The sequence below is a fragment of the Malania oleifera genome, chromosome 9 (genome assembly GCF_029873635.1).
Source record: "Malania oleifera isolate guangnan ecotype guangnan chromosome 9, ASM2987363v1, whole genome shotgun sequence".
In the NCBI taxonomy this organism is placed as follows: Eukaryota; Viridiplantae; Streptophyta; class Magnoliopsida; order Santalales; family Ximeniaceae; genus Malania; species Malania oleifera.
This window is the reverse complement of record NC_080425.1, coordinates 57526635-57552917: the sequence shown is the minus strand read 5'-3', so window position 1 is coordinate 57552917 and position 26283 is coordinate 57526635. Positions and strand designations below refer to the sequence as shown.

General features: G+C 34.3%; 1 protein-coding gene across 2 annotated transcripts in view; it reads left to right on the top strand.

Moving 5' to 3' along the window:
* Positions 1 to 13057, top strand: part of LOC131163732 (uncharacterized) — a 49507-nt gene extending 36450 nt beyond the window's left edge. The window contains exons 12-15 of one of the 2 annotated variants that reach the window (XM_058120434.1): positions 11779 to 11854; positions 12233 to 12345; positions 12530 to 12589; positions 12680 to 13057. In XM_058120434.1, the coding sequence (XP_057976417.1) occupies positions 11779 to 11854; positions 12233 to 12345; positions 12530 to 12589; positions 12680 to 12785 (355 nt within the window). In that variant the 3' untranslated portion in view covers positions 12786 to 13057. Of the gene's footprint in view, positions 1 to 11778; positions 11855 to 12232; positions 12346 to 12529; positions 12590 to 12679 lie in introns of those variants that run through there. The other variant, XM_058120435.1, reaches the window with a different exon arrangement.
* The last annotated feature ends 13226 nt before the right edge of the window (positions 13058 to 26283 follow it).

Below are 26283 nucleotides of genomic sequence, written 5' to 3'. Positions count from 1 at the left end.
GAGAGTGGAGACAAATCTAACTTTCTTGAAACATCAGAAGTTTTAAATTTTAATTTATATACCTTTTATAAACACTGCCATCTTCTTTATTGTGGTCTTACTGTGGGGGCATAAACTTATTCCTTAGTGGGGATATACTTTGATTTGCACATAAAGCTCTCTATTGTTTTAAAGCTCCAGTGGGGGCAATTGCCCCCACAACAATGAATGTGGTCTGCCAGTGTGCATGATAATATGTACATGTGTGTGTATCTTTAATAGGTAGGGAAAGGGGTCAAATCCTCTGCCAGGCCCTCCTTGTCCTTGTCCCTTGTCTAGATTCAAGATTCTTGAATCCATGGCAAAGGTCTCCCAGCTTCTTGAATGTGATCCTAAAGATGGATTGGGGAGACAAGCAGTTGAATCCAATGTTGTATTAGTTTATTGGTGAGGGGCCTCTAATTCCAACAAGCATCATTGTTTATATTTCATGATTTGGAAAATTGACTTATCTAATAATGCTTTAATGCTCATTTTGCAGCTGCTTGATTGGCTTAGTTGCTAAAAGTGTGTTAAGGTCTTAGCATACACTGTGTACTTAATGTCAACAAGATGATTCTCTAGGTTCTACTGAAGTTGGGCAGAAAGTTGAGTTAGAAGGTGCGGCACATGTTAGCTAAGATAAAAAAGTTTGAGGAGACATGTTTATATGGATTTAATTTGATATCAAAAAATTTTCCCTTAAGTTCTGGTAAAATATTTAAAAAAAAAGCACCAATGGGGTGCAACCCATGTACCCAAGAAGTATCAATGGAGCTCTGCACAGCAACACACCATTTCCCAAACCCAAAGTATCCTAAAAAAATACAAAAAGAAAAAAGAACCGTATGAAAAGAAAGCCTTCCCAGCAGTCAAAAAAATTAAGATCTCAAAAAAGCCATCTTTAGCTGTACTGAGGTTTACTGTGTTTTCCAAAATGTTGTCAGCCTGATTTCCATAACAGACAAGGAGGAATCTGTTTAGAGAGTGACTCTCTCTCTCTCTCTCTCCAGAAAACTCTCTCTAGAATTATTTTTTTCCCTTTAGAAAAATCAAGACACACGTTGCTGTCTTGCTGTGGAGACTTTCAGAAGATTTTGAATTGGTTTAGTAACTGAGGCTACAGCTGCTATAAAAGGATCTTAAGACCCTGTTTGGAACCATTTTTAAAAAATACTTATTGTAAAAGGTACTTAAGTACTTGTCCAAAAATTACTGTTCAGGTTGCATCAAACAAGTACTTATTGCAAAAAGTACTTTTTCAAAACTACTTTTTGAGGGAAAATAAGCACTTTTTGAGAAGTATCCTTGGATTGCTTTTTGGCCACTCATTACTTGTAAGTGGTCACTGTAGAAATGCAGTGGCAATTACTGGACTGGTTTGTAATTGAACTCTCTTCTCTCTCTCTCTCCTTCCATCTGTACCTGCCTGAAACTGTCTCTTCCCCTGCAGCTGGCAGCACCAACCCTCGCTCATTCTTCTTTACTCTCCCTGTTGACTTCTCTCCCTTTTGGATGAAGTTGCAGAAGTCCAGTGTTTGTGGCCCCTACCTAGCCATGCTGTTGCCATGGTTTTAAATAACGGATGTGACCGTCACATGACAATTTTTTTGGGTTCCCAATACCACTACACATCGCAAAATCAGTGTGAAGAAAAATCACGGCCATAGTGGCTGTTATGGATTGCGACCGTTACATAAAGGCCGCTATGGCCATTATGTAACTGCTACAGGACTGTAATGCTCCGCCCTTTTCATAAATCATTCTCAATATGCTGTGGGGAGGGGGAAAAGATTATAATGAGTATGATAATGAGACGAAATTTACTATTTTTAAAAAATACTCCAAAGAGATGACAATTTGAAAATATTAACTTGTTAGGAAAATATTTTATTTTGATAATATTAGCAATTTGATTTTTGTGTTTTATAGTTTTTAACTTCAACCTTCTTTTCTTTTCTAGTTATTTTATATTTGTATTATTCATATGTCTTATGTGTCCAATAGATTAATGAAGTGTATATTGTATTTTGTCTTATTAATTAATTTGTCACTCATAAGAATTTATCTTGCATAAGAATAAGAGAAAGTATAAATATACACACACACCCATATAATTTTTTATATCAATGATGATTTAAAACAAATGTAAATTTCTTGCTCTTACCAAACAACTTAGTTGAAATAAAGGATCCAAAATACACTAAAACTCTTTCTAAGAAGGGTTAAAAGCTTAAAACATGCAAATACACTAATATGCACAAGGTTGTGCATGCTTGAAAAAATTCATAGCCATTACATTTACATCCACTATGTAACATCCACTAATTTCACTGCTCATTACACGTTACCATTTCGTTATGGTACCCACTACTGCAATTTAAAACCACGTTTCCTCACCTGGCTAGCTCTTCCTTCACTGGCGGATGCTACTTGTGGCCCCTCTTCATCCGTCTTGGATGATTTGGCCCTTATGCCCAAGCTACACTTTGGATCTAAAAAGGAATTTTCACTGCAAATGCTCACATTAGTAATAGCATTTTTAAAAATAATTCATCATATTTTCTACTTAACAATCATGTAGTATTGTTAATTATAAATAATAATGATAAATTATAATAATTAAAAATGTTAATTTAATTACTAATTTTTTTTTAACATAGATCAATAATTATATATTATTTTATTATGTATTATAATATAAAAATTATAATAAGATTGTGCCGCACTTATAATAAAAATGAATACCAAAATACCACTTTTATGAAAAGGTTGAGTGTCACAGGCTCGTAACATCAGGGTCCCACATGGCAAAATCAGGATGTGACACAGAGTGGGCCTCACCTGCTTGATCCAGCCTGATCTTGCCATGTAGTCCCGTGATGATCACAGCCCATGGACAATAGCGTTGCTTCTTATTTCATTGTTACTTATGAACAATACTTATTTTTAGACACAACCAAACATTACTTTGACTTTTATTACTTTTCCTGTTTAGTACTTATTGTCTGCACATTTCCAAATTTCAGTGCTTCTTTCAGAAAATTAATTTTCCATAAATGATTTCAAACGAGCACTAAAGCTCCATTATGTGTGCAAAAGTGAGGAGAGAATGTGGCTGGGTGTTGGGCACCAAGCCAGGTGTGTGTGTGAATTGTCGTTGTCTATGTGGGTGTATATCTAAGGTGTGAGTATTTTGGTGTGGATACTATTGTAAGGCACTGGACACCTAATTTGTTTGCATATATTAGTAGAGTTATTTTTTATTGGGTTTAGTAAGTTTACCACTTGCACTTCGCAACAGGACTGTCACCCAACCCTTCCTAAATCTCCTTCTCTAACAGTTTCATTGCTCAACTCCACAAGCTATTGTACTAATCATGACGATATTGAGCACATGCTGAATAAAGAGAAGATGATAGACCAAATGCTTGTGAAATTATCAAAATTGCCTTTTTAAATTGGATTCCCCACAAAATTGGATTGAAAGATTGAATTTTAAAATTGATGTAATCTTATACAAATAACTATAAAAAATTGTAAACATACTTTTAAAAAGTTCAACTTTGCATCGCAGTATCAAGCACAAAGTTCATATAATACGAAATAATATTATCACTACCTTTGATTGGCCAAAAACTGGAATGTCTTGTGTCTTTTTGGGGCTTTGGGGAAAGATGTAGATCAATCACCCTAGATGGGAAACTACACAAAGGTCTCTACAAGTCTAGAAACAAGGTGTATTATGCACGCATACATGCACACTCCGTTGTATGTAATATGAAGTGTGAACAGGCTGTGTGTTTTTTCACATAACTTCCCAGTGTAGTTTTTAGAATCTTACGATTTTCACAATTCGAATTGGATGATTTCTATCAATTCCACCAAATTGTTTCAAATCTATCTAGAGGATCAAATAACAACTGCATTGTCAATTTACCCCCTGAATCTAACGAATTGACCAATCACATGATTCTAAGCCTGAACAGCCTTTTTTTTTTTTTATAATTTTTTTTTTTTTACATGATTGCCTCCCATTTCTTCTCTATGCTGGTTCAGTGCCGAAAAAGAGGAGTAGAAGGTGCCAAAAAACAGTACTTTAGGTCTTCTATTTCCTCCACAAAACCATTCTTCACTCTTGGAGGAGTATAGTGTTCTTCCATTGAGAAAAAGAGGAAGGACTCTGGTTAGATAAGGTGGTACTCACATTTCTCTTTGTTGTTAAGACTCAAAAGCTGGGTTTTTTAGTCTTTTGTTCAATTATTTATTAGTTTTATCTAAGTTACTTTTGTTTGCCTTTTAATTAGAGAATGGATATGCATGAAACATGATTCTTTTGTTGTTGATAAACACTAGAAGTTCAGTTTTTATTATTTTTTGTTGATTCCTTCCCTTAAACAACATAAATTTTAGTGTTTTATTAATTTTTTTGGACTCTTTCCCTTACTTTTCATTGTTTAGAGAAAACATACACATGAAATATGTTTTTTTTTATATTTCTAAATTTTGAATATATTTACTCTTTTGTTGAACCTACAGTACAGCATATGCGTGTCATTCAATTTTGTGAATTTGTTCGAGTTATGATTCAATTTGATTCTTGACTCTCAAACTTGGGATTTTGATTCACAAACCAAATCTCAATTGGACAACTATGCTTCCCAGGCCTTCATGAATTCTATATGCTAAGAGTTTGACTGAATCAGTTTCTGTTATTTTGTGCTGAATTTTTACTTCAGCATATCTAGGGGCAATTAGAACCAATGAAATTCCGAGGGTTGAGGGTTTCTGAGTACAGTTTGTTCAAGAGAAGCATTTTCGTCCCTAACAGAGCTGCAGGGAAAGGTACCTTTGAAGTTCAAACTGAGAGATGCCTTTCTCCAATACAGTGCTGCAAGTAGGGAAGGGATAAGAGCTCCCTTGTTATGTTGATTAAAACCAGAGGGACTGAGATAGAGGGGAGGGAAGTCGAGCCTTTTTTCTGTTATTGAACATATCAGGGAGTTGATATTTTTCTTGCCTGCTGCCCGTGTTGCATATCTAATCAAGAGGACAAAATGGAGTGAACGGGAGGAAAATAATGAGGGCTTGACAGGATTGAACTCCGAATTGCTATGATAATCCAGAGAGGAAGATGATGGGAGAAGAGAGGAGTGATGGAGCCCTAATATGATGGAGCTCTCTGGAATGCAACAAACAGAGGTGCAAACCACAAAACCTGGACTTGAAGACATCACTTTTTGTGGTTTCTAATTATTCTTCCTGCACCTGACGTATGATATCTTTAGATGTAAAAATGGAAGCTAAAATCATTTTATGCCTGAATAAGACCCTAGCATGAAATTTGGTAAAAACGTAAGGATTTTGTTTTTAAATAAGTTCAATAGTCTGCCTTTCTAGCATGAGTTTGTTGCAGAACAATTTTTTACAGCACCATATTCAGAGGTCCTAGGAATGTAAGCTTGTTTGATTTCAGTTTCAAAATGTGTTTTCAATGACTATTTAACTATCTCACAATGTAAAAACTAATGATTAATGTCCTCCACCTGCTTTCACGTGCAGGATCCACTGTCAAGTGTTAACCCTTTCTTCCTTACTTTATTTTTAGTTAAGATTTTCTCCTTTGTAGCGCATCAACCAAAAAATGTGACCTTTTCTGGGACCTTGGTTTTCTAGATCTGCTTTGATGGGAAAGTGTCACTCTTTCTTTCTCATACAAGCACATTATATAATGATTTCTCCTCAAGCTTCCCTTTCATTGGAAACTTCCCTAAAAAAGTGAAGCTTCTCCTCCTGTCCTCACTCTGGTCACATGCAGTCTCCTGAAAATTCCCCCAAATCAACCTTTGAGACCCAAAAACCTCATCTAACTTAAGGTTCTCAACACACCAAGAATCATACCAAAAGCTAACCCTCTGACTATTTACAATGGATAATCCAACATGAAGAGAAAATACTTCCTTCCCTCTGGATATTTCTTCACAAGCTTAACCCCATACAGAGATTTTCACCTCTATGCAACCAGATAAAAAAACACAGCACACTACTCCATCAGGTGTTTCTATCCCAGCTGTATCTTCTTAATTATTTCTCCATCAAATTTTGGTTTGGTTTTTGGCAATCTCTGATTCCATGACCTCGCTTGTAGCTTGGTATTTGAAAATTTCTTTGAAGTTTATTACCGAGACATCAATCCCCTTTTGACAAATATTGCATTTCACCAGCTGACCTCTTTTCAAACATTCCACCACTGCATCTGGAACAGCTTTTGCCTTACAAGTTATCCCAGCAGTAAAAACTCGAGTAGTAGGTCAACAAAAAGTTACGTGGTAGGAAAGTTGATGCAAGGTGTTATTTACCTAGTTATGTAGGACAGAAGTATAAATGCAGAAATCGGAGAATTAGAGAGAGAATTAGAAAGAAGAGGAGAAGAAGAACAGAGAAGAAAGTAGGCTGCTGGCCTGCAGAGAACAGAACAGACCAGAGAACTGAAGGAGAAGAAAGAAGAAAATGAGAGGAGGAAGAAAAAGGAAGAAGGAAGGAGAAGGAAAAGAGAGGGAGTGTGCACAAGAGAGGGAAACTGAGCTGCATTCAAATCTGGCAACTGTCTCTAATACAATACAAACCAAAGTCTGTATACACCTAACAATACAACTAAGCACACAATTATAAAAATAACCTGACTAAAACAAAAACAAATAATCATGAAATAAAATAAACCTAACTAAACTTCTAAAATTATCAGAATTTCCTGAGCTAAAGTAAAAATCTTGGCTCCGATATAAACATGTAAAGTTCTCCATCAGTGGTTCTCCATCAAACACCACTTAGAGAAAACTTTATCTTTAGTTCTGAAATCTAGCTTTAACTCCATGAGTGGGAACAAAGTCGAATGCGTAGGCAAATCAAGAGGAGGCACAATCTGCATTGCATTTTCAATCATCATTGGAGAGTATCTAGAAGATTCTCCAACTGCAACTAGCATAGAGGGCTGCAATGTCATCTGATAAAATAACAAGTCCTCCAAATAAAAATTCAATTTGATATCCAAATCTATTGGCAGGTCAAGAAAATATAGATTCAGTCCATATTGTCGAATGATGAACAATGTTTCACTAGATTTGGTAAAAGAAGATGTAGGGGGAGAAGATGCGAGTGATGGAGACACAAATTTACTGGACGAAGGAGAAATAATCTCAAGGAGATTTTCAACAATAGGATCCATGACTAAATAATTTTCAACTAACTCTGGTGCAACCAATATTTCCTTTTTCTTTGGGTTACAAAGAGGAAATTGAGGTTGAAGAGCAGGATCATTGACAAACATATTTGTCCTAGTAGTTGGCTGTCAATAGAAGGCCATAAATTGTGCCTTGTTAATAGCTATTAATCTACGCTGCATATACTTTCATAAATAGGAGAGGAGATTTAGCTTTCCATGTATAGCTTCCTAAAATCACTCTATGTAAATTAGTTGGCTTACCATATATAGCTTCCTAAGATCACTCTGTGTAATTAGCACGTACGGATTTAAGTTTCCTTGTATTACCATCCTGTCTTGCCATCTGCTCCTTTGCGTCACTCCTCTAGGGCATCTGGTCCTCCTGACCGTTATGGATTCCTGTCATGTATGGCAGGTATTACTACTTCTGCACTGTCTGCCACTCTATCTTCTATTGCTATTCTTACTGGTTACTCACAGGCAGTCAAAGAGAAATGCTGGCAGCAGGCAATGCAGGAGGAACTATGTGCTCTTGAGGCGAATAAGACTTGGGAAGTGGTGGATTGTCCTGTAGGTGTGACTCCACTTGGATGTAAGTGGGTCTATCCTATTAAGGTTAAGTCTGATGGTAGTTTGGACAGGTATAAAGCTCGCTTAGTAGCTCTTGGAAATAATCAAGAATATGGAGTAAATTATGAGGAAACTTTTGCTCCGGTGGCCAAAATGACCACCATCCGCACAATTTTGGCTATTTACGCTTCTCAAAATTGGGGTTTGCACCAAATGGATTTGAAGAACGCCTTTCTTCATGGGGATCTCAAGGAAGATTATGTGTCCTCTGTGCAGGTTTACTTTCCACCCCTACTTCGGCAGTGTGCAAGTTGCGTCGCTCCTTGTATGATCTCAAACTGGCCCCTTGAGAAATTTACTTCTACCCTACTCAAGTTTGCTTTTCTCAAAAGCAAGTATGATTCATCTTTGTTTCCTCGCAAAACTGAGTTTGGTGTTGTCATTCTCTTGGTGTATGTTGACGACATAATCATCACAGGTACTGATTTGGTTCTGATCTCCCAATTAAAGAAGTATTTACAGGACTCTTTGCACATGAAGGATCTGGGATCTCTTATGTATTTTCTTGGTCTAGAAGTTACTGCTGGTTCACATGGTATTTTTCTATCACAGCACAAGTATGACCAGGATTTGGTGAATCATTCGCTATGTCCATGGCACAGCTTTGTGGGGACTTTTCTATCCTGCTGGTACTTCACTTGATCTTGTAGCATATAGTGATGCTGATTATGCCGGGTGTAGTGACACTCGACTTTTTACTACAGGTTGGTGTATGCTTCTTGGTCTGGCTCTTATTTCTTGGAAAAGCAAGAAACAAGACCGTGTTTTTAAGTCCTCTACTGAGTTCGAATATAGGGCCATGTCCCAAGCTTGTGCTGAGATACATTGGCTTTGAGGGCTATTGGCTGAACTTGGCTTCTCGGTCCTACTTCTCTTCATGCAGATAATACTAGTGCCATTCACATTTCAGCCAATCCCATCTTCCATGAATGCACTAAACACATCAAGGTTGATTGCCACTTCATCTGTGAGGCTTTTGAAGCTCAGACTCTCTCTCTTTCTCATGTGTCTAGCAATCTTCAAGTGGCAGATTTTTTCACCAAGGCTCTCACACGGTAACGACATAATTTTCTTACAAACAAATTGATGCTTCTGGATAACCCACATCAATTTGAGGGGGGATATCAATCGAAGGCCTTAAATTATGCCTTGTTAATAGCTATGAATCTAGGCTGTATATAGTTTCATAAATTGGAGAGGAGATTTAGCTTACCATGTATAGCTTCCTAAATCCACTCTATGCAAATTAGTTGGCTTACCATATATAGCTTCCTAAGATCACTCTGTGTAATTAGCATGTACAGATTTAAGTTTCCTTGTATAACTGGCAGTCTTGCGTATTTAATGAAAGACCTTCTTAAAAGAGAGGACAATTCGAACCATTATGGTATTGGAAACTCTTCTTGAAGTTCATAGCAAGTTTTAGCAACCAAGATTGGTGACAGGTCAAGGTCCATCTCTAGCTTAGAGGCAACAACAATGGTTAGGGCACTAGAGACAAGTCTAAGGCATTTTTTTGATAAGAAGATTCATGATTCATATCCACTAAAAAATCAAAAAATTGTGCACTAACAATATGCAAATCATTTATGTAGTCATGATACCCAATTATGCAACAATTTTCATGGAACTTATGATATTTGATTGTCTATCCTCAGCAATTTGAGTATGGTCTTGAACATCTTGGGCTACCTTGTGACCATTGAGAAATTGATCTAGCTAGAGAAATCTCTTCACTTCCAGAGTCATGTGGTATGCCTCAAATAGAGTAGTGGGACATTTTTGAATTTGCAAAAATCGTATGCTCTGATTTCATCCCTCAATTCTTTTCTTGAACATAATCATCACTCTAGGTTCCTTACTTAGAGCATATCGATAAATGAGGTTTCTAAATTTGAGATAATAATCAGTGACACTAAAAGAAAGTTGCCTAAAACTACAAAGTTAGTCCACTAATTTCTCCTTTTAAGAATGTGGGGGCATACTTCTCCCCTAAAAATGTCTCATTTTAGGCCATGTGGTAACAAGGGATTCTCCACGATATTATGTCCCTTTCAACTTTTTGCAGATATTGCTTGCTAAACCAAGAAGTTTTAATTTAGCTAAGTAGATACTTGGTGGTCACACAATCCATATCAATTACAATTATTCTCCATATCATCCTACCAATCTAGGAAAGGCTGAGGACCTGAACAACCATCAAAATCAGGAGGACTCCTAGGTTTTATCAATTGTTGAGAATTGCCAACTAGGTGGGAACTAGATGTGTGGAATTGACTCATCATTTTCTTTGTTAAACCAAATAGCAATTATGGACTGATGCAAATTTAAACTAGTACCAATCAGGTAAGTGACATCAATTCAATTCCTGTGGAGTCCAAGTGTTGTTAAGCTTATGCAACCTTACACAGGTCCTTAGATGCTTTTCGATGCTCCACTAATAAACACTAAGAATAGTGTTAGCACACTGAAATTGTACTACAAAAAATATGTATCAACCAATCCAAGTTGGATTTGTTTAGACCAACATCAAAATCTCAAGAAGGAAAACTACTTGTTTGCTGTAAATCTCAAAATACAGCAGCTGGGCCATAATCTGAATGCTGCAGGCCTTCAAAACTCATAAATTTGCGTCAACAGTCCAATATCTTATAGTATAAGTCAAAATATCTTAGAGACAAGTCAAAATATCAAAAAATATCCAATATGTAGTGGCTAGACACAATTTCTTGCGATTCTGGAGAATGCAGAGACTGGCAGAGTGGCAGTTTCTCCCAGGTGTGTTGCTGGCATGTGGGCACATGTGCTGCCAGTGAGTTTCCTCTCAAGGGTGGTGATTCTGCTGATGACGGAGGTGTGTCCAAATAATTCCAAGAAATGTGGAGTTTTGAAGGCTAGTTGGCTGGGAGTAGTTTTGGTGGCATGTAGGGCCACCCCTGATTGGATGAAAGTAAAATTGCAGGGGGAAGGCCTTTGAGGGGGTTTCTGTGACCAATGGTGAAGAAGGTGTCATGAAATGATGCTTGTAAAAGGTTGTTCAGAATTGAGGGGCGTGATTGTAATTTTCTCAGAAAGTTGCAGATGATGAACACTGCTTCAAGCCTCCAAATTTCCTTGATTTCTGTGTGTAAATTGTTGAAATACTCTAGTTTGAAGCAATATGGCAAGAAAATGGAAGTTAATTGCAGTTATTTTGGTGGTTGAGGTTCAAATTTTGGATGATTATTTGAAGGAGATGATAACAGAGTTATGGATGAAGGACAGAAGAGGATTGTGGGTGAAAATCATTTACTCTGATACCAAATTGATGTAGGACAGTAGAAATTCTGAGAGATAGAGAGAGAGAGAGAGAGAGAGAGAGAGAGAGAGAGAGAGATAGTTATACACCCAACAATGCAACTAAAACACTTAATAACAAAATAACCCAAAAGCATTTAAAATACACAAAACATACCTAAATTTTACTAAACTTCTAAAATAACCAGATTTCTCGAACTAAAATAAAAATCTTGGCTACAATATAACCGTCTAAAGTTCTCCATCACCTAGTAAGAGAGCAAGTTCTAAATTGTGTTTGCAGCACTATGGTTAGAAAATAAGGCCGCGGCAGCTTGAGTTTTCAAGCAAGCAGAGGGTTGTCACAGTTGCTATTGTGCACTGAATTGGAAATATTGATAAATATTTATAATTTTTTAATCTTGTTCCTTTTGTTTTTTTGGGTTCTTTTGGGTGGGAATGGGGTGGTGGTGGATGACATGGTTCATAGGGTCTTATCTGTTGAGCAGTTGAGAGTTCTGCTGCTTTTGCTCTGATAGGCAGTATAGATCAGTCTCTGATCATGTCTTAATGAGCTTCCTTGTGCGTGAAATCAAGAATATGTTACAAACTGAATGTACCTTGATTTCCAGTGCAGGTCATTTGAATGAGCATATCATGGCACAACCTTGCCATCGACAAGTGTATTCACATAAGCTCAAGCGTCTGGTGAGAATTTACTTCACCTTACATTTTGAAGTCATTTTAATTTTTTAGATGTTTAGACTAAGCTGCTTTATTATTTGGCTGACTGGTTCTGGCTTATTTATTTTTAGAAGTGCCAGAGTATGATCTGACATTTTTGTAGTCTGAGTTAAATATTTGTAATCTAGCACCAAGAAAAAAACACACACACATTTGTAATCCTGCGAAATGTGTATTGACTGGGTTATGGTCTAGAAGTGGAGAAATCTACTGCTGCCACTTGCAATTATATTACCCTATTGTTAATTCTCCACAAACAAATGAATCCTTTGGTGGTGCTTATTTTTTTTTATTTTTTGGGTGATCTCATATGCTTATTTATGTCCATGTGAATGATTATAGGTGAAATGCTGTAAATCAAATTGCAAGGTGACTGATATCCAGGATCTTTTAGCTTGTCATTACTGTTTCAATAAAGCTTTTGACAAGTTCTATGATATGTACACTGCAACTTGGTATGTGATTATGTCGCTTATCTCTCTCTCTCTCTCTCTCTCTCTCGTACACACACACACACACCACACTCTACGCACAATTGCTTAAAACTTCATTGTTAATGATGAGCTTGCATTGGACAATGATTCTGTCCACTATTTGTTTGATTGAATCACTGAATGTGTTCGTTTTTGCTGAACGCAGGAAAAGAGCTGGACTTTCAATCATTTGGGGTTCTATTTCCTGTGAAGATCACTTCACTTGGTGAGCCTGCTACTCGTATATGGTTGACTGAATCTGTTATTAGCTCAATACACCAGCAAATTTTATGTTGGGCTGACATTGTTAGTACAGGCACAGGATGAATTGTCCGAGTGCAGATGTGGAAGACAGTGCATATATCATCAGGAGGCATGCCCACCTACACAAGTCTGTTCAGCTCAGTGACTTCATTTTCTGATAGCATTGTGGGGGCAGACAAACTAGTACTCTCTGTTCAGTTCGGCCCTTTCAACTCTTCTATGGTAATCAAGGATGTTTGCAGAATGCATGGGTAATTTGAGATGAAATTTGAAATAATTCTCTTATTATTTATTTTTATTATGGATTCATAATTTTTTTTTACATTGTTATTTGATTTAGTATGATAATGTTTTTTATATAACTAATTATATCTAATTTATTATAAATAATTTATTCTTAGAAATAGACATGAAAAATAAGGCCTTGTTTGGTATCATAATTGTTTTTGATTTTTGATTTTTATTTGTGTGCAGTGAATGAAGCAAATTATGAAAATACATTTGTTTATGTTGCTAATTTTCAGTTTTTGTTGATGAATTTTAGATATTTCTGAAAAAATTGAAAGTCAAAGTTTATGATTTTCAGTTGTTTTGACAATCCTTTGGTAAGAATATTTTACCATTCAAAATTAAAATTTTTGGATTAAATCATTTATTTTATCCATATTTTTTAATTAAAATAAAAAGGAAATGGAATTTAAAATACAATTAAAACAAATTTTTTTTTTTGTAAATTTTAGAAAAAAATAATAATCAGTCAATTAAAAATATTTTTGTTGTATTTTAATTATCATAAACAATACATTGTTCTTGTAAAGTGAACTTTGAAATATACTAAAGTAAAATGATTATAATAATTTTTATTTTTATTAGTATTTTTAATTATATATATTTTATTATTTTTAATTATATTTGCAATTATTTAACTCAAGGACAAAAATAAATATTTGTTTAATTATGTTTTTTATTTTTATTTTTGTTTTACAAATATTAGTCAAATAAGAAGTTTTGATTTTTAATTTTAGTTTACGGTCTATGGCTTTTGTTTTTTATTTTTATAATTTTTGACAATGATACTAAATTGACTCCTAATTTTCTTTTTCCTTTCAAAAGTCAAATGTAAACGTTGAAAACTTCCTTGGTTCAGTATTGGAATGATCAACAAACTTTACCTCATTGTTTAATTTGGTTTTCGTTTTTCAAGCCCTAACATCTAACCATGTTTAGCTAATCGCACAATAGATAGGGTTTGAATTCACTTGTATAGTTAGTAGATAAAAGTGAGGAAAATAAAATAAAATGTATAGTAAATTATGATAAAAAAATTCTGATCATGTATAGTTAGTTGCACAATAGAGTTGGGTCTTGAATTCACTTTTATGTTTTAGTAGATAAAAAGGGGGAAAAAATAAAATAAAATGTAGTAAATTATTAGTTTTTTTTTTTTTTAATACATGATTAATATTTGATATTTTATACTATTTATTTAGTATTAGAATAAATTTTTTTAGATAAAACATATTGGAAAATTATTTTTTTTCTTTTTTTTTTTCCAAACAGTTTTTTATTCAAGCAAAGCCATTGCAAATGCACTCATATAAAAGTTCGAATAACGTAAATTATTTTGTCAACAAAAATATCCTTATCTTTTGAAATAAATACTAAAAAAATCATAAAAAAAGTATAATTGTAAATTAATTTGAACAAACATATCCTTATTTTTAAAAGAAAATTTACATAAAACTATCATTCCTAAAGAAAGTAAATTTTTGTATCATAATCCATAATATATAAAAGTATGGATTGTACAAATCATCTTATTTGTTAACTTTTTGAGTCTGATCCCTATTTTGATGCTGACAAAGTATCTGCATCTTATGTTTGTATTTAATTTGTGAACAAATTCATATTTCAGCACACACATAAGGTTTAAGGGAAATAGAAGCTAAGACAGATTTTAATGCACATATACTTGACGTACTCTATGAAGAGAAGAGTAAAATATCAAGAAGATGACATTTAAATTTCATTGTATTGCATTTAATTTTTAATTTGGTTTGTAATAATTGCATGACATGCAAGATGTGGATATAAGTTCAAAATGACCATATACTGACCCTAGGAACCAGTACTTTACATAAAAACTCATTTCTTAATTAACTAATTGGTTAGGATCAAAGATTATGACTAAATTCAGTCGATCGACGCTATATTTTTTGGTTTAATTCAAAAGCTTCAACCGTAGGGAACTAGACAAAGACCATAGCTGACCTCAGGGGCAAAATAGGAGTTTCACTTGCCTCGGTTAACCAACCATCGCAAGGTCATTTGACCTTGGTCGATCGAACTATGAAGTTGACCAAAGTCAAAGTTTCGGTCAACCGAACCCTTGGCGGTATAAATGCCTCGGTCGACCGTTCTGAAATGAACGTGTCCTCCACGGTCAATTGAACTGACACGTGTCTAACCCCTAACTACTTGGTCGACTGAACTCATAGTTCAAAGTGGCCACAGTCGACCGAATCTCATGAACGGTCAATCGAACCTCAGCCATGGTCGACCGAACCTACAAAGGATTCAAAATCGCCTTTGGATGGTCAATTAAAACCTTGTTCAAAAATGCCACGGTCGACCAAAGTTAATGATATGGTCGACCGAACTTTGAATATGATCGACCAAACCTCTCGGGTTGACAAATTTTTTATCGCAGTTAAACATGGTTATTTTTCATTAAATCTAATTAAACATTTTTAAAAATACTCTGTGTTCCCAACGGTCATATTTTCACCCAACTCTATGTATACCTCCTTAGTTGTCTTAATTAGATAGGATTAGCAAAAATTATTAAGAAAAATTCTCTCAAATTTTTATACTCATTTCTTATCCTCTCTTTATTATTATTTTGAAAAATCTATTTTCAAGAGAGCATTATATTTATCTTGGGCATTTGTTTTTACAAATCATATTATTTTACTCTCATCTTGCATTCATTTTTCAAATCATATCTTTTGAGAGTAAATCCATAGTTTTCTCTCACATACTTCATTTGATAAATATTCTTTGGAGTTAATTTTATTTGCTTATGAATCTTGCACATCCATTGCAAGATTCGAAGGCTCATTTGTTTGTACTTGCGAAAATATTTTTGAGCCATAAACCCTAGACTCTCCAGCACCATATTGAGAAAAATATTTTTGGAGAAATTTCTTATTTGGGCATAAAATCTTTGAGCACTCATCATACACTTTTTTACTCAAAGATTATATTGAGAAAAATATCATACTCACACTGAACTTATATTCATATCATACGTGAGGGCATTGTGTTTATTGTTGTACACATTTGCTTTTTGTATAAGCATTCATTGTTGTACCAAATACTTGATTATCTGTTTTATTCCCGACATATGGTTGGAAGAGGGAGATTAGCCCTGTGAATAGTTCCGGACTGGTTCAGACCCAGTTAAGAGAACTAGGTGCACCATTCTAGTAAGATGTTATATTAGGTGTTGCTCCACCTGTTAAGCGACCTATAGTTGAATCTTCTTATTTGTTAGCTTGAGACGGGGATATAGGCAGTATTGACCGAACCCCAATAACATTTCTTGTGTGTTTGCTTTTAATTTTCGCAATTAAAATTTCAGCACTTGAATGTTTGTGTTTAATTGTTTGAATATTTGATTGAGTTTATGATTATATAAAAAGACTCTAAGTTTGTGTAATATTGTTTGTGGAATCTGAATTGACCTAAGAGAAAATTTTTAAATACCCAATTCACCCCCCTCTTGGGAATACACCAATTTTAACATTATTGACAAAAATATTTTTTCTTTTTTGAAACTAAGATCGAATAAAAAAAATTCACTAATTGATGATTAAGTAAACAAAAAATAATAAAGTCATAAATTTAGTTAGGGTATTATTGTCATAAATAACCTATATTTTTAAAGATTTTTCACATCCATATATTTTCATGGTGTGATAATAGTATCACAAATCAATATTTGTATTTTATAATTTTAAACATAGTATTAAATTTTATAAATAACTTTGAATCTTCAAAATTTAATATTTTTAAATTAAATTATAAAGATATATATTATTAATTCATTTCAAAATATATCTAAATTTTATTTTTTAAAAAATATTTTATATTATTATGCATATGCAATCACGTGCAAAGCATGTAGCATATTTACTAGTATTTGTAAATTAATTCATTTCAAAATATAAGATAATCAATGATGAAGAATGTTAGTAGGAATCGTTTCACTTGTCCTATGATTAAGTTAATATATTTTTTTTTTCCAAAAATAAAAGTAGGTTAATTGTTTAATTTTAATCATTATTTATGTTTATTTTAAGATAGGTAGAGATTTTTATTCTAAAAGATAGGTAATGTTATTTCAACTTTTTCAATTCAATGTAATTTTCGAGGTACTTGACTTGGAGAACTAGCTTGAAATTATTTGCTTTAAAAAAAATATATATCTTTGAGGGGCTCTATTTGTAGCATTTGAGTGGATTAGACTAAAGAATGGAAGATAGCATCTCTCATTCCATATCATTCTTTATATAATTTCTGTTCATGATTCAAATCGGAAGAAATTTTTTAACCTTTATACATTGAGATCTCTCCTAAAAAAATAACCTATCGAATAGTCATTATTTGTTTTTTAAATCAAAAAATTAGTTAATTCGTATTAACATAAAAAAAATTCAAAAAATATCTTTCTCTAGAGAGAGAGAGAGAGAGAGAGAGGCTAGCTCCATACATTTCCATCATTGCTTTACAATATTTCCTATGTAAAATTCCTCTCACAATAATAGAATCATTGTAGCTTCATCGCCAATTTTAAAAATTATTTAATAGAATAAGCATGTTTGCAAATTAATTATATAAGAATGGATGTTTTGGTGCCATGTAAAATAATATAAATTAAAAAAATTAAAAAAAAATATGACAAGATTTTTTCCTTACCAAAACAAAAGTGACACTTTGAAAAAGATTATATCTTATTTTTATGTTTATCTCTATTTTAAAAACTAACAATAGTATGGGCTCCTTTAATTTTTTAAAATTTGCAAAAACTTAGAAAAATAAAGAACATATATTAAGTGCTCAAAATATTTTGTTATCTATGTTAACCCTAGTGGCTAAAGTATCCCAATCTAGTTGATTTTTGATGATATCAACCCATTAAGGTTATCTAATCTATATTCTCAAGTTCAATTCAGGTATACAGGACAATACCCAAAGCAAAGCATAAGGATCAGATATACATTGAAGAAGCAATGAGCAAAAGTCATGGCCAAAGCATACTCATTGAACACCTAAAGCACAACCAACCAGAGTTTATATGAAGACTTGTGCTTATGTTTACATGTATGTTGGGTTGTGTGAGGTAGGATCATCTTGTAACTCTTGTGCGTGTGATGATGGTAAGAATAACTTGCAAGAGTTTTGCAAATGCATGTGCATATAGTTCATGTAGTATAGAGAACAACATAACTGAATTTACACATGCATACCGAGTCATGCTAAGTACATAAGATGTCAAATGAGCTTTCAAAACTTGGTTTTCTAAATAAGACATCTTAAAACCTCATTTGGACAAACCTAAGGTATCATTAGATCAAATATTATTCATGTGCACTTGTCCTAGCATAAGTTCGTACATTTAGAGGTTGACTAGTGTGGAAAACAGGAGACTTATCGACTAATATGTAGCATTTGTCGACTACAAAATCCAGTAGCCTAACTTAAGAAATTGCCCAGGTGAGTCATCAACGAATGGATAGCATTCGTTGACTAGTGAGGCTAACTCGTTGACGAACAGGCTTGGCTCGTTGACAAAAAATTCAAGTAGCTAAATCTTGTCTAGCAGCTCATGTGACTTGACGACGAAAGCAGGGGACTCGTCGACGACTGACTGCAGCAGACCCGTAATAAATGAAATTCAAACGACTAATTTTTGCTTTTTCTTGTCTCCATTAATGCCCAACGGCTAGCCAGCGACTTGCTCGTCTCTTTGGCCATAAATACAACCCATTGGCATTTATTAAGCATATTGATTAAGCATTGGTTATTGATTAAGTTTGTTGAAGCATTCATCTTAGGGTTCATATTGCTCAAAGCTCTTTTGCACCTTATTGTTGTTACTCACCATTTGCTGAAAGAGAGTAGTGTGAGGTTCTATTTGTAATATCAGCTCAAGAACGAGCATCATTTGTAATCTCTACTTGCTTTTGATTCTTTGTGAGTTTGAAGGTTCTTTGTGAGCCATTGGTAAGGTAGTTCTTGGTGAACACCTTGGTTTCAACTCTTGGTGAGCAGCTAGGATTGGTTCCCGAACTTGTAAAGGCTTCTCCGTCTTAAAAGAAGATCATATAGTGGATTTGGCAATCCTTGAGTTGGTCTCAAGGCGTGGACGTAGGCTAGATGTCAAACCATGTTAATATTGCGGTGTCAAGCTTTTCTCTCCTTCTATCATTTACTTTTCTTGCTTGTGATTATTTCCATTGAAATTTATTGTGATAAAATTTACTTGCCAAGTTATATTGTTTTGTAATATTATTATCCGCGAAAAGTGTCTATTCACCCCTCCCCCTCTAGATGCACGCTCGGGCCGACAAGTGGTATCAGAACTAGTCGCTTGACCTTTGGGGTAACATCTAGAGCGCAAAGATCATATGGCAGATACGATTGAGGCACCTCTCACCCAAGGACAATCCGTTGATCATCCACCAAAGTTCAACGGGAGCAATTACCGGGCGTGGAAAAATCGTATGACGATTTTCATCCAACCCTACAATTTGAAGATGTGGCATATGATCACCAAGGGAGACTACAAATTCAAGAACGACAATGGTGAGCTTAAACAATTCTAAGAATTGTCAGACAAAGAATCAAGTCTAGTTCAACTAAATTTCAAAACAAAGAATTTCCTCTATTATGTTGTTAGCGACGATAAATACAACCGTGTCTGCGGTTGTAGCACCTCAAAATAAATTTGGGATAAGCTCCAGGTAAAGTATGAAGGTATGTCACAAGTTAAGAAAACCAAAATTTATATGTTAGTAAAAGAATACAAAATGTTTAAAATGGAAGAAGGAGAATCAATCACTTCCATGTTTACTCGGTTTACACATATAACAAATGGTCTTAAAGCACTTGTTAGGGATTACTCTATGGAAGATCATGTGCAGAAAGTTCTTCGCTCACTTTCGAAATTGTGGCATGCCAAGTCAACGACAATAGAAGAAGTAAAGGATCTCTCAAAAGTCACTCTTGATGAACTCATTGGGTCTCTCATGACTTATGAAATCAAAAATAAAAATGCAATAATTGAAATTGAGAAGGCGAAAAAGACATTGGGGATTGCTTTAAAGGCAGAAAATAAAAAAGAAATTGTGGAGGAAGAAGAGAGTGATAATGAAGATGAAGTAGCTTTCCTCACTAGAAGATTTAGAAAATTCTTGTTGAATAAGAGGGTTGGCAAGCAAAAGGATAAGGGAGAATCCAGCATGAAGTGCTACAATTGCAAAAATCTAGGACACTGGATGGCCGACTGTCCACAATTCAAACACAAAGGCAACAATCAGCAAGGAAATAAGAAGAAGTACAAAGCCATGAATGCAACCGAGTGGGACAAGCTTGATGGACTTTCCACCGACGGGAAAAATGAAGAAGAAGTTGCAAAATTTTGCTTCATGGCGGATGAGCAAGATGAGGTAAGTTTCGATGATGAATATTTTCCTTCTTATGATGAATTGAAAGAAAATTATAGGAAACTTTATGATGAGTTAATTACTACTAAAAAGAAAAATAGACATCTTGAAGAAGCACACTTAAAATGCAAGCAAAAAGAAATATGTCTTTGTGTTACTTTAAAGGAAGAAAATGTTTCTCTCAAAATGAAAAATGAAGAGCTTGTCAAAATTTCCCAAAATGATCATGAAATTTTTCAAAAGGAAGTTGACAATTTAAAAAATCAATTTGTTGAGACTCTTAAAGAAAACACGAATTTGAAAAAGAAAATTGAGGATCAAAGTAACAACATTCATAAGTTTGCCAATGGGAAAGAAAATTTTGACAAATTACTTGGAGCTCAAAGATTTGAGATTTTCAAAGAAAGCTTAGGTTATGGTTTATCATCATCTAAATCTATTGGTTTTGCAAATCTATGTGTCAAAAGAAGCTCTTTACCAAGCAAAAACCCAACACCAAAATCAAACCCTTTGCATGTTAATAAAACTTGCTTACACTATGAAAGAAAGGGTCATGCACACTTCACTTGTCCTTTTAGAGGAAACAAGGGAAAATAAAAGAAGTACGTATGGGTGATCAAGAACACTAACCCCCTAAGACCCAAGGAAAAATGGGTATGAAAAAGAATCACCTAACTCTATATGCAGGTTTGCTTAAAGACCTCTTCGATGAAAAACAAGTGGTTCCTTGACAACGGGTGTTCAAGGCACATGACGGGAGACACTGGTAAATTCTTCTGTCTTAACTATAAGAAAGAAGGGTTCATGACATTCAGAGACAACACCAAGGGTAGAATTATCGGTGACAGAATTGGTGTATTCCCAAGAGGGGGGTGAATTAGGTATTAAAAATTTCTACCTATTTTAAATCCAAATCGCAATCAGTATTTCACAACCTAGAGTCTTTCTAAGTATTCACCAATTCAACAGATAATAATACATGCAAATATTTAAAACAAGATATGTAACGACCTAATTTTCATGCCATTATATATTTATCATAAAATTATACTACTCTAATACCCTGAATAAAATCTATAACATCATCCCGAACTAAGTGGGGACCTTGAAACCTGAACACCCATATAATTCCCTATGCAGCGTAAATGTAAAGACATACATCCACATATACAATACCAGAGTTTCAGTATTCCCAAAGTATACATACAACATGAACATTCCCAAAAATCTTCCATCTGATCTCCTAGGAACCATTCAAAAAAGCATCTTTCCCAAAAATACTCACCCTACAGTCAGGCCGGGACTGTAGTTCCCCTACCTCTGAGCCTGATCTGCTCGTCTATCTGGTTCACCTAAAAAGTGATAAAATATTGGGATGAGAGAACGTTCATTAAAACGAAATATGTTATTATCAGTATGTGGTAGATGAGGTTGTATAATTGTAATATTTAATTAAAAGTATTGTATGTTGTAAACAACCGAGTCTAAGAAAATACACATACATAAATCACAGTATAACACACACCTATATGGGCTCCTAGAAAGATATCCACTGGGGATCCTCAATCCATGCCTGTAGGGTCCCAAAAACACCCTAACCCTGAAATCATAACACCCTAATTTCTCTCCACAAAACACCAGTATATTCTCATACAACACAAAATCTAAGCTCGGGTAAACTTGGTAATACTGAAAATACCTAAATAATCAATGTTAGCTTTGGTGTATTCCCAAGAGGTGGGGGTGAATTAGAATTTTAAACTTCTTCCTAGGTTCAACCAGACATTTGCAGTATTACACAACCTAGAGTTTGTCTATGTAATCTCAAATGCGCAAATAAGTATAATATGCGAAAATTTAAATCATGCACATCATTCACACAATAACATATACGTGCAGGAATATAAATTGCGAAAATATAAACAGACACACGATATGTTATCGGGGTTCGGCCAATACTACCTATGTTCCCGCCTTGGCACACACGCACAAGAATTACACTATATGCTCACTTAACGGGTGGAGCGGCACCTAATACAATCAGGTCAAATTCATAGGGCTGACCTCAATCTTTACACACTCTCCTTGCGGGGTGGAGAAGACCCTACCGATCCTTACGGGCTGGATCAAACCCCCTCAAGCCACGCTTGGAATACAATCAATACAGTATAAACCAAACCTGGTACAGTGATTGTGCTTCTCAATCAAGCAGATATGTACCAATTACAGTCAATCAATGCACATCAATACTATAGGAATTGTAAGCTCAGTGATGTATGTGTGCTATCAACACTCAATATAATATATATTCTCAAATATGCACAAAGTGTTCTAACAAACTAATCTTTGAAAGTAAAGTATATCAAATCTCAATATTAGATTAGTGTTTCAAAGATGCTAGCAATAATATTCAAATGAATTCAAAAATATTTTCAAAAATGTATCAAGCTCAAGAGTTGTTTGAAATCAAGCTTTGTAAAATATTTTGCACACAAAAATAAAGCTGAAGGAATCTTGCAATGTCAATGCAAAGACCCTAAAGCAAATGAGTTTTCTCACACAAGATTTATTTATTCAAATCAGTGGGAAGAACTCTAGCCAAACTCTTAATGCAAAAATCAAACAATACAAATTTCAAATGAGAGTATAGGGCTATTTAGAATGACGCACTAATAATCTAAACACTCTCTCTAAGCTTGAATAATCAAAGAAAATGAAATAGGAAAGTATTTGGGAATATCTGAGAAATAAGGAAATTTTTAGAGGATTTCTCACTAATCAATTTTCTAATTAATTGCTAATCCTTGCAAATGAACCCCTATATATAGAAATGGTGAAAATTATAATTGTTGGGGACATGTACGGAATTATTAAATTTGTTGTAAAAAGGTTTAGCAAAAATAACCTTGTTTAACCGTCTTAATCGTGGTAAAAAATAAAACAACCCGAGAGTTTCGAGTGACTAACCCACAGTTCGGTCACCCGAATAGACTCAATGAAAAAAGCGGTTTTTTGAAGTTTGGGTGCCCGAGTCAAGGTTCGGTTGGCTGAATATAGGCAATTTCCATTCTTTTCGCGATTCGGGTGCGTGAACCTGAGTTCGGTTTGCCGAACCCATGTGTTCGATAGCCTAAGGCAAATTTGAACGTGAAGTTCAGGCTACCGAGTTGGTGGGAAAAACTAAAATCAAGGTTTGGTCGCCCAAGGTGTTTTGAACACCCAGGGTTCGGTCGCTCGAGGTGTTTTGAACACCTAGGGTTCGGTCGCCCAAAACCTTACCAATTAACCCTTTAAGTCCTTTTTTACTTCAATTAATTCCTTTGATAATATAAGTGATTATGGGGACTATTTTATGTGAATGTGTAAGGACCTAGGGTCTTTCTAGGGTCTTTGAGCTAACCCTAAAAATCCGGCATCGATCTAAGGTTACTCGTGGTCTTGAGCTTATCAGTTCCTACATGTATGATGCATATCAATAATTACAGACCATTCCTACTTTACTATTACAGACCCGAATTAAACATAATATAAAATAAATTACAACAAGAATAAATCTTCTAAGTCTTTAGTCTTTAAGTCTTCTCATGCCATCAAGTGATCTTGCAAATATGAACCTATACACAAACTTGATAGACATTAAATACCTGAGTATTTATCATAATCAAAATCGGGTATGGCCTATAAGGTAAACGTTCTCCCCCTTTTTGATGATGACAAATACATCATGCAAAAGTGGGTATAGCCTTGAAAGGCTCCCCCTGACAATATGCACAATGAGAATTTTGAAAGATTTATAAGTTAAAATATTTTTCAAAAGTACCCAATTTTTCCTCTCTCCCCCTTTTGGCAACAGCAAAAAAGGCTATAAATATAAATCATGTAAGTAAGGCATTTGAGTATGAATCATTTAAATACAAGATATAATTGGGAAATTTTTTTTTTTTTTAAAATTTTTGGCAGCATGCCGTTTGAAAATAGAGCATTTTTTCAAAAATACCTGTATAGAAATGACCTGATTGAGTTTAACAGATGATTTACAATAATTTACTAAACTCAAATAGTCCAAGATATAAATAAGTATTACTTTCATCATTCAAAAAGATAATATACTCATACAATCCAAAATGAATGACAAAGATGACTTCATAAAGTATGAAATGTAGTAATTAAGCACACAAACAATATAACTGGTCATATGAATTTAAAAGGTCATGAAAAAAATAGTCAGAGAAAAAATATACACAAACCATTGCAATTGAAATATATCAAAAGACCCGTGAAAGATTTGAGTTTAAAGCACACAACATATGATAGCAAATAGTTGGTTTGAGTACAAACACAGTCTAACTAGTTCGCATGCTCATATGAAGTTATTGAACTAGTTATGTAATTTAAAAACATATATGTATATAATAATAATAATAATAATAATAATATGTATGTATATAAATATATATTCCCTTAATGATGTTTTCAAGAGTGTTGGGGGGCGCTTGCCAAAAAATTAAAGATCATGTAAGCAAGCAACATTATTCTGGTTTTAGCATTTAAAATACGATTTCATAATATAACAAGAATAGGACAACCATATGGATCCTAAAATTTTATCAATCACATGCAAGATCATATGGCAAAATACATGACAATGGCAAAACAACATATTTCAACAAAATATTTTCAATAAAATCAATTCATTTTATCACACGTCACAGCAAGTTCAGATAAGATCTAAGTTAAACAAGTTGGTGAGCATAACGAGATAGAAACTTTTCAATTTAGATGTTCCCCCTTTCGATTTGAATGATAGCTTATGAAATTAGAATAGCTTTCCCAAGAGGGGGTGAATTGTATTATTTGAAAATTTTAACCTCTTTTTAACTTCTTACTTGTTTTAATGCAACAACAAGAAAGTAAATTAATCAGCTTATGATCACAACCAAATCACACCACAAAGTACTAAAAAATTTAAAACACAATCCAACCAACCAAAGTATGAAAGTCAAATAATCATTCAAGAATTCGATGCTTTTTGGTAGCAGTCCTGTAGTTGTTTGCAAACCCTACTTTGAATGAAATTTTTATTGCGCTTCTCTTAATCAAGATTTCTGCAAATTAACCAACGTACTCCCTTGTGGATTTCCGCAAACGATTAATTAAAACATACTTTATAAAATCAAGAGTCTTATTTGAATATGGATTTTAAGCCCTGCAACCTGCACTTAGCATACACAAGAATATATGGTGCAGAAAATAAAGAGAGTAGGGATGAGAACACCCGAGATTTATAAGGTTTGACTTATCCCCAGCCTATGTCCTCGCCTTTGGTCAATTCCACCAAAAGATTCTACTAAGTATGCTCCTTTCCGGGCGGAGCAAGCCTTTTACAATATTCCCTCTTTTTCAAGAGAAACCTCTCCAAGTGATCAATCCTCGCTTGGTACAATGATCTAAACAAGCTTTGAATCGTCAACAATACAATGAGAAGACTATAATGATCTGAGTACAAAGAAACTCTCAAAACAGAGTAGAGTTGTACAAGTTAGAGCACATATTATACTTCAATCAAATAATAATAAAGAAAATATGAAGCTCAAATATAGAGATCACCAAAGGTTTGTTGATTGAGAAAAATTAGTGTAAGAACCGTGGTTTGATGATTCAGCAGTGATTTCGGAACTTTTCTCCCAGATGGAGTGTGAGTAATAGAGAGCTTTAAGAGATTGTATGCTTTGAATGCAAGAGTGCTAAGTAATTGCTTGAGTGATTGAATTCTTGGGATTAAAAGAGTATTTATAGGCATTATAGGATTAGTTTCCTTGTTTCCCAAGTGATTTGGAGTGTCCTCCAATTTTTTACAATGTTCATATTTGAAAAACCAATTTTTGAAATTTTCTCGTTGGAATTTAAAAAATCAAAACCCGTAGAG